At 38.6% G+C, this 16,469-nt stretch overlaps 1 protein-coding gene across 10 annotated transcripts in view; it reads left to right on the forward strand.

Moving 5' to 3' along the window:
- The window catches only part of ICA1 (islet cell autoantigen 1), a 154,742-nt gene that overhangs the window by 35,070 nt on the left and 103,203 nt on the right, over positions 1-16,469 (forward strand). For all 10 annotated transcript variants that reach the window (XM_077122848.1, XM_077122833.1, XM_077122824.1 and 7 more), the window contains exons 4-6: positions 1,903-1,975; positions 9,499-9,622; positions 13,057-13,255. In XM_077122848.1, the coding sequence (XP_076978963.1) occupies positions 1,903-1,975; positions 9,499-9,622; positions 13,057-13,255 (396 nt within the window). The remainder of the gene's footprint in view (positions 1-1,902; positions 1,976-9,498; positions 9,623-13,056; positions 13,256-16,469) is intronic.

A 16,469-nucleotide genomic window follows, 5' to 3' on the forward strand; every position in this document is an offset into this window, starting at 1 on the left:
TTTATATTTATATTTGGGCTCTTGCAGCAGCAATTCAAATGGACTCAGATGTACTGTAATCAAAATAGCTGTTCTCCTAGGCTCTTATCCAAAATACTTAGCTGCAACTAGTGATTTCATGTGATAGAGGTTTGTGATACAGAAATGTTAATACTGATTTTGAAGTGTGTAGAGAAAATGGATTCTGTTGATAAAACTAGAAAATGAAGTGCAGACCATTTTGATGTTCTCTGACTTCAAGTTATGCACAGAATGCTAGATTATAAACCTAGAACTTTTATTCTCCTGTGCCAAGCTGTAATAAATGGTCAGATTCTATTGCAATTTGTTGGAAAATTGATACAGAAAAGTTATACTAAGTTTAAATATTTGTCAAAATTTTTTTCTAATAAAATCATTTCTTAAAAACAACTCCTAAGTGCAAGTATAGCCAAAACTACTCTGATGATAGAGGGAACTGACTGAATAAAGGATATGCTATCTTGTTTGGGATATGAGTACTTGAGTGTATACAATTATCAAAACTCACAGAATAGAAAACTCTAGAGCTGTGTATTTTATTGCATTTAATTTAGACTCGATTTTTAAAAAGTAAACAATAACAACAGAACAGCTCCTGGACATACTTTTTGACCCTCCTTGCTCCTATATTCAGGAATTATTATGTTTTGGTGGTTTGTGACCCAGAGTACTGACATCAGCCATTTGCTAAAGAATGTTTACAAACTCTTGGTGTTTGGTTTTGCTTTGTTTTGTTTTATAGTGAAGGGTGTTTTTTTCTTTTTTAAAACAGGATACAGTTTCATGAAATGAGAATTAGAAAATTTATATTCTCTATGATCATATTTAATTATATTAAGCATTCCTAGGAATGATTCTTAATCTTTTAATATATGCATGTACCCATTCTTATTAGAGAAGTTTGTCATATATATTGTGAAGCAGATTAGGAGTTCTTACTCAAGTGTTGACGTGCTTTATGATATCAGGACATAATTGCTAGATTGCCATAGCCAGTAAGCTGGAAAGGGGTAGAGGATATACTGCACTTGCCTCACTGAGTGTCTCCTTGGGGCAGAATGTTACCTGCCTGATTTTCTCCCAGTCCCTGGGCTCTGAGTCAGTGAGCAAAGGGTGGAGTTGAAGTATCTGTTCTACTTTTCTTGAGCTGTCTCCGTTTCTGAAGCAAAGACTTGGGACTACCATGAGTTGAAGGAGAGGTTCTTTTTAGTACAGCTCCTCCTACCTTTTCACTAATTTCCTATATTATGCCTAAAGGATGGCATGAAGTTGCCTCTCCATATCTTTTACTGGGAAAATAAGAAGGAGAAATGGGGGCTGTTAGCTGAACTCCATTTTACCAGATGTCTTGTAAATAGGTCATTCAGCTGATTGATTTTCATTTGCTTTTTATGCAGTTGTTTAAGATACCATAAAGTACATTAGGATCACAAAATAAATTGTTATCTTTTAAATACTATGTTTAATTGATAGATCCTCGATCCTCTGTTTAAAAAAAAAAGAGCAAGCTGGTAAAAGGAATAAATTAAATTATGAATGAATATTGTGTCTCTGGTTTACTAAGTCCTCTAATTGGGCCCTTCACTTACTCTTTGTTTTTTTAGCTATTATTTCAATAATCTGGAGGAAATAATTGTTCTACATATCTTAATTTAGATCCTAGAGATGACTTATTCCAATAATTAAGGGATAATAGGAGCATGTTTGAAGGCTTTGGTCACAGTATCAGCACAGTTCACCAAATCTCACCAACAGCCCTTAGACATGTGATCCTGTTTTTAATGGACCACATCACACACTACGGTTCTGTTAATTATAATGATTTAACAAATTTTTCTGCTGTCTGTTTTACTTAGTATCTTGTTCATATTTTTATTTCAGCTGTTTCACTCTATTCAGAGAACCTGTTTGGACTTGTCTAAAGCAATTGTACTTTATCAAAAGAGGATATGTTGTAAGTATACCATTTGAACCAGTGTGAATATTGAGCAAATAGACAGTAAGATGTAGCTGGCATGATATTTTACCTTAAGATATTTTTTAATATGTTTAGAAAGTAAGACAAGGAAACTACTAATTAGTGATGTTTATGTTTGCTCTTTAAGGGGTGGACAAGAGGGTCTTTAATAATTTTATCAGAATTCCTTTATGTAGGATGTTTATCTTGCAATGCCAGTGCCATAAAAGAAAAAATTTGTTTGAGCTCACCCATGGATTTGGACACACCATTTATTTTCCCAATTATAAAAAAGCTTTCTCAGTTTTATGTCTTGAGCTTTTAAAATTTGGATTGTTTTTATTTTATTGTCCTCATTCTCTTATATCCAATTTTATTCCTTTTAAGCTGACCAAATGGAGAGAGAAGGCATATAGAGTAATTCATTGAACAACATTTTATTGACAGTGCTTCCCTGTGAACATTTCTTGCGTGGGATACTGGGTTATTAGGGAATGAGATTTTCATAGTTTCCTTTCTTAAGGTCATTACCAATGAAGTTATCACTGAAATGGTAAACATAAAATTGTATACTATTATGCTTTTAAATTTCCAGTTGTAGGTTACTTTAATAGTTTAATTTCTGTATACCTGAGACTAGAAAATGAGAAGTCTTTCTATTTCTTACTGCTGCCAAAACCCTTGCCACTAATCACTAATTAGTAATTGCTAATTTCCTACATTAGTAATGTTCTGTTAAGAAGACTGTTTGGGAAAAGTCCAAAATCATAGGACTTGGAGGCAGAATTTTTTAAATTATCTATGTTAATATTTTTTAAGAAGTTGAGCTAAGATTTCTGAGTTACAACTCTAGGGTCTTGTGCTACAAGGAAACCAAAACATGGTGCAGAGTCCTCTCTGGTAGGTGCTCAAGATCCTTTTTTATCTAGTCAGCAAATAGTTATTGGGAAAATTCCCATACGAGACACCATGCTAGTGCTGGGGGGTTCCCCACCTGGGAAGGGGGACACCAGTGACATCCATCATACTCAGAAACCTTGAAACCGTCCTCCACCCCTTCCCCATCCCACCACTTCTCTGTCCTACATCCAGTTGGTTCCAGTGTTGCCATGTCATCTCAGTGGGGGTGGAAAGAAGGACTTTTGGAAATCCAAAAGCCACTGCTTGGACTTTTAAGGAATCCCACCTTTTATGGAGGACTGAAAACAGTGTCTTTAATGTGAAGATGTTGCTATGCAGCTTTTGTGAAAAACAAAAATGAGGAAAATCTTCATGAACTTAAAGGGAGTAATTTCAGAGATATACCATTAAGTGAAAGAAGCATAGCACAAAAGCATATCTATAGTGTGCTATTCTGCATGCCAGAAACAAGGAGAAATTATATACATATATGTAGATAAATTAAGCGTGTGTGTGTGTGTATATGAAAATATACATGTGTTCTACTCATTTGGGGAAAGAAAGTTAGAAATGGTAAACCAGAAACCAAAGAGAGTGACTAATGCCAGCGGGTAGTGAGGATGCAGGAAAAAGAAGGGAAATGGAAATGGGAACAGGGTAGGGGGATGAGGAGGAGCTACATTCTGTGAGTATACCTCTGAAAAGTTCTGACTCTTAAAACCAAAAAATACTTAAAAGCAACTTGGACATGGAGAATCCAAAATAAAATACAAACGAACAAATTGATCTAATTGTGTTACAAATGAATAACATAACCACAATGTCTGGGGTGGGGTAAAAAAGAACCAAGTACTTTTCAAAAACAGTATTTTGTCTGGATACTAAGGCTTAAGATAAAAAGAACTAGACACAAAAGCTGTACTCTAGTTAGAAAATTTGTTTCTAAGAGGGTATGCATTAGCAATTCTGAAACGACTTTATGCATACACTAGGGTTGAACAAATAAAGAACTAGATTGTAGAAAATGAAAGGCAGGTTTCTCGCTGTCTGTAATAGGAAGGCATGACCAGAGAGGAAAGGGGGCCGGGGGCCTGGAATAAATACACAGTCGTGTTGCGCTGAAGCCAGTGGCTAGTTCTAGGGCTAGAGCAGGGAAAATTCAGTGTGTCTGGAATATTCTGTGTGCCAGAACATAAGGAAGTGCTTGGAAAGGTTGGAGTCATGTTGAAAAGACTTTGGAGCAAACCTAAAGGAACTTCCAGGGTAGAACAATTGAATCAACAAAAATAAGTAAGGATGGTACCAGATTAAAACCATAAAATAAAAAAATCCATTAAGTCTATACAGCTATAAATCAGTAAAGAAATGGGGGAGAAGGAACAGCTCTTCTTTATAAAATAATTATAATTAATAAGTATAGGAAAAATAAGGGAACCACAATATCACCATTAGGCAAAAACCACAGTAAGAATAGTGGCGGGTAAGATCCCATGAAGTATACTGCCGTTAGCAAAAGTTTGATGAGAAATTGACTATTTACATAGTCTCATGTATTTCCCAAGGATTTTTAATAATTTCAGAAGGAGAAATTCGTAACTTTGCAGTGGAGAAATCCATTGGACCTACCTTAACCAAGTGATCTGGGCTAACATCCTCAGTGGTACCCCACTGAGAGCTTAGACCCCTGAAGCCGTGCTTGGAGAAGGGCTCATCACCTCTGGGGGACGCTCCCTAATGTCTGTAACCATAGTCTAGCCAGGAGAAACCATCAGACACACTCAAACGGAAGGACATTCTGCAGAACCCCTTGCTGGTGCTCTTAAAAGGTCTAAACGTGATGAGAGACCAGAACGACTGAGGATCTATCTCAGCTTGAAGGAGATGAAGGAGACTTGACAACTCAGGATGCCATGGATCCTGGATTGGATCCTGGAACGGAAAGAGGGCGTTATTACACAGACTGGTCATTCTAGTTTGCTAGCTGCCAGATGCAACACACCAGACATGAACTGGCTTTCAATAAAAGGGGATTTATTTAGTTAACATATAGTTTTTCAGAGAAAGGCAGCTAACTTTCAACTGAGGGTCTTTCTTATGTGGGAAAGCACAGGGTGATCTCTGCGGGCCTTCTCTCCAGGCCTCTGGGTTCCCACAGTTTTCCCTTTGTGTTAAATGTGTTAAATCAAACATCATTCATTGCAGCAGGCAGCCTCCTAGCTGACTGCAAATGTAATCAGCAACAGATGAAGTTCACATGCCATTGGCTCATGTCCACAGCAACAGAACTAGGCACCTTCACCTGGCCAAGTTGGCACCTGACTCTAACTACCACACTGGTAAAATTCAAATAAGGCCTGTGACTTAGTGAATAATACTGTACCACTGTTAGTTTCCTGGTTTTGATCATTGTGCCATGGTTATGTAAGCTGGGGAAAGCCATATGGGAACTTTATACTCATTTGCAGTTTTTCTCTTAAATCTAAAATTATTTCAAAATAAAAACTTCTAAAAAATGTAAATCACATCATATTGTTCTCACGCTCAAAGCCTCCAATGACACTTAAAATAAAATCCACAACTCTCATAGCATGGCTTATAAATTTCTATATGATATGGTCCCAGCTCACCTCTCCAGCCACTTTTTCCCTTGCTCACCCACCTGAGGCCTTTTGCACTTCCTGTTCCCTCTGTCTGCATTGTCCCTGCCCAACAGTCTCATGAATGGCTCTTTCTCATTCAGATATCAGCGTAAATGTTTCCCTGACCACCCAGTCCTAAGCAGCTGCGCACCTACTCTCTCTTAGTCCTATTCTTGTATTGTTCTTTTTGACTTTTTTTTCCTGCTGCATTTTGTGTTTATGATTGCATATTTTTTTATTTCCTATCTCCTGCCACTTAAATGTGAGCTCCAGAAGAGCAGAGACCTCCTATCTTGCTCATTGCTGTATTCCCAGTTGCAAGAACAGTGCCTGGAACATATTAGATCACCCATAAATCTGGGCTGAATGAATTAATGCTGTCAAGCTAATTGCTTTTATAGTTCCTGGGTTGCTTTTTTAAGGGCACATCTGAAAATCGATTCAGCCATTAAATATGAATAGGTTGTCATTTGTCTCTAAATTCTTAAGTCCCAGTTAAATGAAACCTTAGAAGTAGAAACTTTATCTGATACCTATATTGTAACTGAATTTTAAACTTCTTTCAATTAATTTCGTTATTTAAAGTTTGTTTTGTTTAATAAGGAATACGCAATCCTTCTTAGAAAACGACAATGACCGTCATCATCAAGTATCTCAGTGTCCAGCCCAGTGCAGCTCAGAACCCTTTCCACTGCCCTCTGGGCAGCAATGCCAATGAGTCATACTGAGCACTTAGGATGAAACCTGCTTACCACCCTCGGTTAATCCTGAAGTGCACAAAATGACCAAAAATGAGTTTTTGAGTGCTTTGACCTACTTAGGTATATTTAGGAAAGAGTACATTTCACCAGCTATGTAATCACTCAGGTTATTGTGAATTGGCTTCTTCCTCGCGCCTTAAGCTAAATGTGTTCATTTGTATGTGACTTGAGGCTTCAAGGTAAAAAAAGGTGGCAGTAGCCTCATGCTGTTATGAATAAAAATGTGAAATTGCTGTCCATAGGGGAAGATTCATAGTGACAGTGAGTGAGTCACTGTTAGGAAGTGGGGAGGAGAAGGAATGGAAGGTTTTAAAAACAAAATACTTTTTTACATCCATCATTATCATATAAGCATTTAAAGTAAAGTAAAACATTTGGGGATAGCTATGCAAAAATTGCAGTTAATTCGATTATGCAAGCCTTTAATTAGTGCCACAAATAAGGCTATGTGCTAGGTCTGGCAGATACAAAATTTGGATGAGGTTCCTGCCTAGAAAGTTCAGACAAGACACACGTCTGCTGTGCACAGATGCGCATGCTTGCTTACCTAGCCTGGACCAGCCCTGATGAGATTTTGTGCCAAGGCAGACGCCCGCAGGGTTCTGCTATCATCCAGAGTAGGAATCAGCTACTTCACGGACGAGATGCCTTTGAGCTGGCATCTACGGATGAACTTGATTTTGAGAGAGAAGAGGCAGAAGAGTAGTCATTTATCCATTAGGGAAAGTTGATTCTAATAGTCCCTTCTGGCGGCTCCCAGTAGAATGTTAAGGATGAACGACATTCACGAAATACAAGGAAGCTCTGGTGAATTTTCCCTGCATCTTTGGGTTTGTGGTTCCTGGCCAATACTCTGCAGCTGCTGTTGGAGAGCTTGGAAAAGGGGCGTTCTGAAAGAAGCCTGAATTGTTTGTGAAAATGGGCAAGATAGGAGCATTTGGAAAGCAATGACAGAGGCACTTGTCAGGTATTGAGAGTGTCAATGCATAGATGCAGAAATGTGAAATAGAACAGCATTCAAAGTATGTGGGTAGTTAAGTTTTGTGTTTAGGGTAAAAAAAACCTAGGTTCTAAGCTAGGTGTCGCTCCTGCCCTGCAGCTCAGCTTTTGGTGCATGTGTTGGGGCCAGTGCCTGTTAGTCTGGGGAGGCAGCAGTAGGGGGCTTTGGAGCACTCCCAGCTCCCCAAAGTGAAATGGCTGCAAATGTGGAGCTATGTGTCTGGATTTTCTTGTAATGCTGGTGTCTTTTTTTTCCCTCTTGTTTGCACTGTTTGCATGTTCATAAAGCTAGAGAAGAGAGTTTTGAACTTAAAGCCTGCGTTAGAACATATTCTTGGAATGAATTTTGGGGAATATTTGTGTATGACATTTGGGATATTTCCTTAAATCTTGAGAGTTTTATTTTTTCCTATTGTGATCCAACTGATGCAAGTAACACAACATCCTCTTCCGAAAAAGCTCATCAGTCATCTTATAATACCAATTATAAGGCTTATTTTATATTTGCGTTCACCGTTTTATATTTTTTAAGTGAGATTTTCCTTTTTTCTTCCCAAGTACAAAGTTTAGGCTCTTTTCTGACCTCTTATTGATGGTTTTATAACTGTTTTGATGTTTTTTTTTTTTTTTTTTTTTTTTTTTTTTTAAAGGAAAGACAGAGAGAAGGAAGGAAGGATAGAAGGAAGGAAGGAAGGAAGAAAGGGAAACATTTTTAAACATTTTCTTGTTTTTATTGTATTCTGTTTCTCCGTTTTTGTTACATGGGCTGGGGCCGGGAATCGAACCGAGGTCCTCCGGCATAGCAGGCAAGCACTTTGCCCGCTGAGCCACCGCGGCCCGCCCTGTTTTGATGTTTTATAACAGTTTTATAACTGTTTTGTGAGATAGCATAATAAAATAACAATAGCATAATTTTACATTCATGTTTTATTCATATTTATTCATAATTTTATTCATATTTTTGTTATAGTTTTAATAATATATTTCTATACTACTATCTGCTGTTTTATGATAGCTTCATAATAGTAGTGGTTCATTTTGAGTTAGTGTCTTTGAGGACCCTTTAAATCTAAATATGAGATTATATTCTTGTAAATTATATTCTTAAAAAAATGCTATTTTTCAAAATTAAAAGAAGTTATCATAGATTAGAAGAGACAAATCAGAGAAAAATAATAGTTGCTGAAAGGAGATCACCATTTTTGTATTTTTCTAATAACATGGAACTGTATTTATAGTTGAGATTTTTATACAAATTGGGGTTCTACCTTAGCTATTGCTTAACTGTTGCTTTCTTGTGATGGACTGTGATCCCCTTGCTTTATATGTGAATATTCTTCTATAATTTGACCATTAATGGCTGCACAATACCCCATGGTTCCATTATCAGGGTGCCCTGCATTTTTAAAATCAGTCCCTAGTGTAGGGAAAGAGAGTATTTTGCTGTTATAAATAATGATGCTATGATTAGCTCTCTGTCTTTGTGCCGTTGTGGTGTCAAAAGATACACACAATTCTGACTTTTTATATTTATGTCTAATCAGTTTGTAGAAATTGATGTCACTATGATGTGACAATCTGATGTCACTTTCTCACCAATGGTGCCATCTGAAGATGTCTTTAAAAATAAGGCCAAGATTAGGCATAACCCATTCAGGTTTGGTTCCAGCTCTGTATTTTAAAGATCCACCAAGTCGTTAGCCTGATCACCCACCCACTCTCAACCCTGACCAAAAGCCTGAGTCATGGATGAGGTATTTGAATTGCTTTACAATCAAGTAGAATGTAACTCAGAAGACAGAGATAAAAAAAAAAAAAAAAAAAAACAGCCGGAGAGAATAATAAGAGGAAGCTGGCACTACATTACAGGGAGCCACAAAAGATTCTCACAGTTGTACCCGACAAGCCCAACTCCTTTATTTCAGCTCAAAGCAGCACATTATCAGCTTGCTTTTCAGTACAGAGGTCATTTTCTGTTTCTGATTACAGTACACCACACTCACTGACAGATGTACTCCAGTGAATTTGATCTTCTGTTTTGTAAATGGAATAACAGCAGGAAAGTAAATGCAGAGAGAACTCACCTTGTAGCTGGCCATTTGGATTTAATTTCATGGGGTCTTTGCTTCTGGAAGAGGGGACCTTGTAATTTGTCTCTCTCTTTCTCTCTGCAATAAAAATGCTCATTGTTCATGGCTCCTTTTGGTCTTTTCTTCATCAGTCTTGTCTCAAGAAGAAAATGAACTGGGAAAATTTCTTCGATCCCAAGGCTTCCAAGATAAAACCAGAGCAGGAAAAATGATGCAAGCCACAGGAAAGGCCCTCTGCTTTTCTTCCCAGCAAAGGTGTGTGGCCTTCATTGGGGCTGTGTTTTAGGGGGGGATATCAGGAGACCCTGGGGCCCACCCACTCATGAAGAGGAATCCACAGTGCTTTTTAGAAGCCTTGTGACTGAGTTACTCTGTACTCAATTATTCATCTGTTTGCACTTCATTCTCTGCTGAGATAACGTATGATTTTTTTTCCCCTCTCTGTTAAATTTTCTTATTTATTCTAGTCTATCGGGAGCCTTACACTCGCCAATCACTGAGACTGTTAGCCTAAGCTTACATTTGACCTTCGGCTTTGCGTGTAGCAATCGGTCTGCTCCCCTACATGGGGCTAATGAAAGCAGGGGCCTGCTGAGACCAGGTTGAAGGGTTCCCTGTCAGCTCTCTATGGGCCAATTAAGTTCTGAGCACCCTGGAGCAGCAGCAGCACCACCTGGGAACGTGTTAGAAATGCAGAATCTAGGCCCAGGATGTGCTGAATTTGATTCTGCATTTTAACAAGATCCTTAGTTGATTCCAATGCACTTTCAAGTTTGGGAAGCTCTGGCACAGAGAGAATTGTGGTAGATCAGTGACTTTCTTTTTTCTTTTTCTTTTTAAGCACACCATGACTCATTTTTAAGGATGGTGTTGAATAGGAATGAGCCCCTACATGCATTTGCTCTCTGTATCTGAGAAAAGTGACACCCCTTCTCCTTCTCCTCCTACCCCACTAACAAGTCCAAAAAGTGTTGCCCAATGATATTAACAGAATTATGCTTAAATAAGTCTTGAAGGTAGTTTCCAAAAGTATTCAGACTACAGGAGTTTTACTTATTCCAATTGTCCAATATTTTCTTCTGTAAATCACCTCTTGCTCCTTTCTTTCCCTGTAGGCCAAGAGCAGGCCATCTGCCTGGGGCCCACCCCTAGGGTTCACACAGGCATTTCCATGAAAACCCAAGAAAGGTGGAGTAGAAAAAAGAAACCAACGATGTCACTTTTACAGTGGTCTGACTCCTGGGCCTTTTGGTTCTTCCTCATGACATTTGGGTCCTGACTTTGCACACAATGCCAGTTTTCATAATTAAATAAAACCATTTCCAGTAGTCTTCTTAGATTGTTTGTGTAGAGTCTTAAATTGTACCTTTTTATCTTAGTTATTTATAATTGCTTTTTTTTCCTTTTTATAAAAATATTTATTCATTTAGAAAACTTTTTTTGAAAAAGAAGAGAAAGGAGAAAATAAAAAAAATCAACTGATCTTGTACTGGCAGGGATTATCTACTTTTAACCCCTCAATAGATACTGTTTATGCATCTACAGCCTTCCTCAGCCTGGCAAGGATAATTGATTTCTGGAAAATTTTTCATAGCGTAAGTCCTCATATGTTAAGAATGTAATTATGATTCATTTCAATGGGAAAAATTCTTATGATACCTGTGCACCAAAATTAACATCCATATATGGATACCAAAACCAAATCCCTGGACACAACCACTATAAAAGTTATCAGTACTGATCATTTTATTAATTTTTTTTATAATAAGGCTATCTAGTTATACCCTTTCATAACTATGGACCAAACTATCTCGCAAAGCACATGCATGCTATTATACATTTATATAATTTAGCTGTTCATGTAAACAAAAGCAAAAAGACATAAACAAAATCATGCAAATGGTATATGAAATTCTGGCTAATGGAAACTAGCAAACTGCACTATGGCCATAATTTAATACATCATGGCCAGCTTTGCAATGTGGAAGGGGCCACCTGTGCAGGGACTGGGGTCCATGCCACTCAGCTGCTCACCTGTCCTCCTACATGTGATTACATAAAACTCTGGTAGAGTGGAATTCTCGAACCTGAATGGACATGTGATTTGGGTAGCCCAGCTAGAGTATTTTTAATGTGAATAGCATCGTACCATAGTGAAGCTGACAGATTTTTAAAATCAAGTATCCAAATGCCTTTCTACTTCAACATATACATTTTTTAAAAACATCTATAGCATTGTAGTCCATTATTTGGACATGCCATGATACATTTAACCTGAGCCCTTCTGTTCACTACTGGAGTCACTTCTGCCTTTTTTCACTAAAGGATAAGCATCCTTTCACAGACCTTTAGGCCCTTCACTCATAATTCCCTTTGGATAGGATCTTGTGAATGCAAACATAGGGTAAGACTTTCACTGAAGCCTTGAAACCAGAAAACAGAAGTTTTACTTATTCCCATTGTCCAATATTTTCTAATTTTTCAGAAAATTACTGAAAATTACTGTACTACTGTTTTTTCCCTTGGTCTAGACTCAGTAGTACAAATGAAAGGGTTTCCCCTTTCTGATTTTATATGAAGCAAGTTACAGAAAAATGACAGGAGGAAAACCAGAGAAAATAGTAAAAGTGGTCTTTTTTTCCTTCAAGTTTTATTGCACCATCTACAATCTTAGGGTGCTGCACACATCTAAGCCATCTCAGATATCACTAGAACTGCCAAAAGTTGACTTCATCTCACCTAATACCCATTGTTCCCTTCACCTAAATAAGTTTACGATTTAAACCAAAATTCAAATATTAATCTTATTTTTGTTTTCTCAACCTATGCCCTGAAACTTCATGAAGAACATATTTTAAAGTGTGTACTTCATCTGACTTAGCTCATTTTGGCTAGGAGAATAAAAGAAGCGATCATTTGTGATTTTTTCCCCCAAAGAAGTAAATATTTTATTAAAAGTATATGTCTCAAACATTTTTTTGCTGAATAAACAGCATCTGTGTTACTTAAAGCAGATGTTACAATTAATTTATAACTATTTCATTATAGAGCATTCATTCATTTTAAGTATAGGCTTTTTTTGTGGGGATTAAACACATAACCTATCTGAAAGTACCTAAGACATAGTAGAACTTCAGCAAATGTGCTTTTCCCTCTTTCTAGACTATTTACACGTGTTTACCTTCATGCTTCACTCCACAGTGAATACTGGAGCAAGCAGCATATGCACTGGCCTTTGGAAAATAACTCGAAATGGCCTAGTCAAAGAGACCCTGATCCTACGAATGTCTACCCCTCCTCAGAGGGAGGGCTTCAGAGGACTTGGAGGCAGGGAGTGGCCAAGGGTAGAAACAGGAATTATCCATTAACACGGGATTGGTTCCAGCTTTGAATGAATGCTCTTTGCCCCAACATGAGATCACCCCAACAACACGGGTGGGGGACTTTCCATCCGTCCAGGTAGCTCACGGTAAACCAAGGGCTCAGTACATGGATCGTCATCTCTGGTTTCTGGTTGACTCATCAGCCTACGTACGTTCCAGGGATAATTCAGCAGATAGTCATTGAGCGTACGTATACTGTGTTCAGGTCCTGTTCTAGACGCATGAATTTAGGATCAGGCAAACTGTCGAGGATTCAAATTTCTGGTCAGTTCACTTTCATGATCGTGACTTTATCCTCTTGTCTAGGTTGGCCTTGCGAAACCCTCTGTGTCGATTTCACCAAGAAGTGGAGACTTTTCGGCATCGGGCCATCTCAGACACTTGGCTGACAGTGAACCGCATGGAGCAGTGCCGGACTGAATACAGAGGGGCGTTATTATGGATGAAGGACGTGTCGCAGGAACTTGACCCAGACCTCTACAAGCAAATGGAGAAGTTCAGGAAGGTAAGGAGGTTTCATGACAGCTAACAAAAGGATACCTGCTGGAAGGTAATGAAGTGTGATCTGAATCCCTCTGGTGAAAAGAGATAGAACTCAAAAGCACCAAGGATGCAATTAATCATCGCCTGTGTCTTTTTATGTGACAGAACACCAATTAATGTGATATATAGTTCTCCAAGGATAAGATAGAAGAGACAGCTGGAAATTGCGGAATTTAGTAACTAGTCCTAATTGAAGTCAGATTTTCATAATGTGCACTTTTTATAAGGTTGTCACTTTTAAATGCCTTTTCATGCATAACTAAAAACAAGATTAGAGCAAATGAAACTGAGAGGTGAGAGCAGACTATGGGGGAAATTGTTTAATCGCTAATGCATTAAAATTAGTAGAAGTAACAATACTTCTTTGTTTTGTGAAGTGTTCAGAAGCAGTGAGCTTCAGGTGTAGGATTCAATGAGGTCACATTGATCCTGCCTGCCATAGACCGCTGCAGAGATTTGTCTGGGGAAAGCAGGTAGCTTTGGAGATGAGTATGCTCTTATATTTCCTTGAAATCATGAACTGCAGATGAAGAATCTTTGGTTTAAAACTAATCTTTAGTTTTTAATTTTTTAAAAGCTAAAAAATCTTGTGTGAATTTAGCTGCTTGGAGGTTTTGTCATTAGAATTTCCTCTCTGCAAGGATAAATCTGACCACCAGGTGGCAGTCATATACCAGGTATTTAAGAAAACGAAGCGCGATTTTCGTTGTGTGCAATCTTGCTAGTTCTTTGTTTGGTCAACTGGGTGTATTTCGGGGTGTGAAAAAAAGATCAGTCAAATGATACATTTGACATAATATTGTGTCAACTGTCCTGATCGTTTCAAATGATCTATTTGTATTTAGTGCTTCTGTTAAAATCTCTAGATTTCTTTGTAAGTTAGCACTGCAGAACTCTGAATGGAAATTTTTGCTGGTGAGCTGGAGATTAGATGGAGTTGAGGGGAGTCGTGTTGTTTAAGAGTACAGTCACCATTTCTTGAGTTAGATACTAGATTGATACAAACTGTCTGTACAGACATTTTCTTTCCATGTGTAATTTAGAATCCTTCCCAAAGAAGGGGAATCAGGGACCATTTTATGTCTGATCATAAATGTTGTAGATGTTATCTATGCATTTAACTTCTTGGTAAGGCAGGTTTATTTTTCTTTCCTCTCTGTCTCTCTGTCTCTCTGTCTCTCTCTCTACTCCTCTCTACCGCCCTCCCTCCCTTCTTACCTACCTAAAACTGTGAATTTCCCACATCCAGAGCACCCCTTAGCTCCTCCCTATCTCTATCCGGTTGTCACTCCCCTAATTCAGTCTCCCCATTACTCCATTCCCCACCCCACCCCCAAACATTTCCTCTTCTCACCTACTCCATTTCTCCTGTAACTTCCAATCTGCTTCCTATCTCCATGAATCTGCTATTTCTGGTCATTTGTTATAAGTGATATACAGTATTTGTATGGGGTCCAGTTTACGTATGAAGATATTTGACTTTCTATTCAGATCAGTACTTTGATTTGCCTTTGGCACTCTCTCTATTTGGGCCATGGAAAAAGGAAAAACAAAATTGTCTGCAGTGTGTAGTGCAAGTCACTTTTTATCTGCTGACTCCTGTGAGCCTCACAATGACCGAAACATATATTTTATATTATAGATGAAGAAAATGATCCTCAAGCTGTTATTTTCCCAAGGTCAGGCTGGGAAATGTAAGTCAGAATCCTAGGCAAAAAAAAAAAAGAAGTTGGAGAACATACTAAAATAGGCAAAAGCATTTTCACAGTAATATCTCTCCTGTGATTTATCCATTCATTCAACATACACTTATTAAGCACTTCCTATGTGCCAGGTAATAAAAAGAACCATGCAATTATTCTTAAAGGCAGAGGAATTTCATGCAAAATTGCGTTTATTTGGTTTTGTTTAGGGGGGGTGCTTACTAGCTGGGCAAGGATGTAATGAAAACCAAGCCCTTCGTCATTTGGTTTGAATGTTGAAACATTACCCACACTTTAGTATCACCCATCTGTTGAGTTTGGAAAATATGGTTTAAAAAACCCTTTGACATGCCGAAATAGCTGAAGTGATGGCTTATTCCCCAATCCCAATGTGTGCTGGAACTAATTTAATAGCTGAACATGGAGTACCAAGGGAAGCATTTTTTTTTTCCCAAAGAAGTCTGTCTTAAAGTATAAATTTGATTAGACTGAAATCTCCATGAGGGCAGGGATTAAGGTGGTTCTCTTCGCTGCCATATCCCCGGCCTCACCCAGGCTTTCCTCAAGTTAACACTCAGTGTCAGATGGCAAGGTTCTGGTCAATGAATTTAAAGTACCAGACCCATGTTTTCTCAAACGTCCAAAGCATTTACACCATGTGCAGCTGACCTCATTTTGTTTTGGAAATTGACATAGATAGTTTTACAGGTAAGAAGTGGCATTATTGATGTGTATCTTGGCACCCTCTTCGGAATAAATTTAAATTGTGGAATTTGCTCATGATTCGAGCTTTGTAACATGATAGTCAACTTTGAGCAAGCTTTAGCATTTTGCCCCAGTGAGATTTCATTTTAACAGGTCTCCATTTATTTCTCAGGACCGTGTTACTGAAATGTGTTCTTGAGTCATCACGGAGAATGATTCAAAGGACGAATCCTAAACTAAAGTAGCATCTTGCTATAAATTCTCTTCTTTGAATTCACACTTTCCAGAGAAGATACAATTCTATTTCAGACCTCATGACTGTGATTCTCCTGGTTAGACCCTTTAGTGTGCATTCACTCACTCACTCATTTATTCATTCTTTCAGCGAGTAATGTTGAACATGGCCATGTGCCCAGCAGTGTGCAGGGGTGTGTAGTATTGAGCGTGCAGACGTGCTCGCCGCTTTCCTGGTCTGTACAGGCGTGCGGAGATCATACAAGTAAACGTAATGCAGCACGGTGGGTGTTTGTCCAAGGTGGCACCAGTTGCCACAGGTACGCCTCGCCGCGGAAGGCCTTCCCGTGGGAAGTGGCATCGAAACGAGACGTGGATGAGTAGGAAGGGGCTGGGTAGAGGGCGTGGGTACAGCAGAACAGAGTCCAGGCTAAGGGGGCAACTTGGACAGAGGCCTGCAGATGGAAGAGAGCAGGGTACTGTTAAGGACCTGAAGCACAGAAGGTGAGATGGGTGTGGGTTTGAGGTGCCCCG

This window comes from Tamandua tetradactyla, chromosome 1, assembly GCF_023851605.1.
Source record: "Tamandua tetradactyla isolate mTamTet1 chromosome 1, mTamTet1.pri, whole genome shotgun sequence".
NCBI lineage: Eukaryota > Metazoa > Chordata > Mammalia > Pilosa > Myrmecophagidae > Tamandua > Tamandua tetradactyla.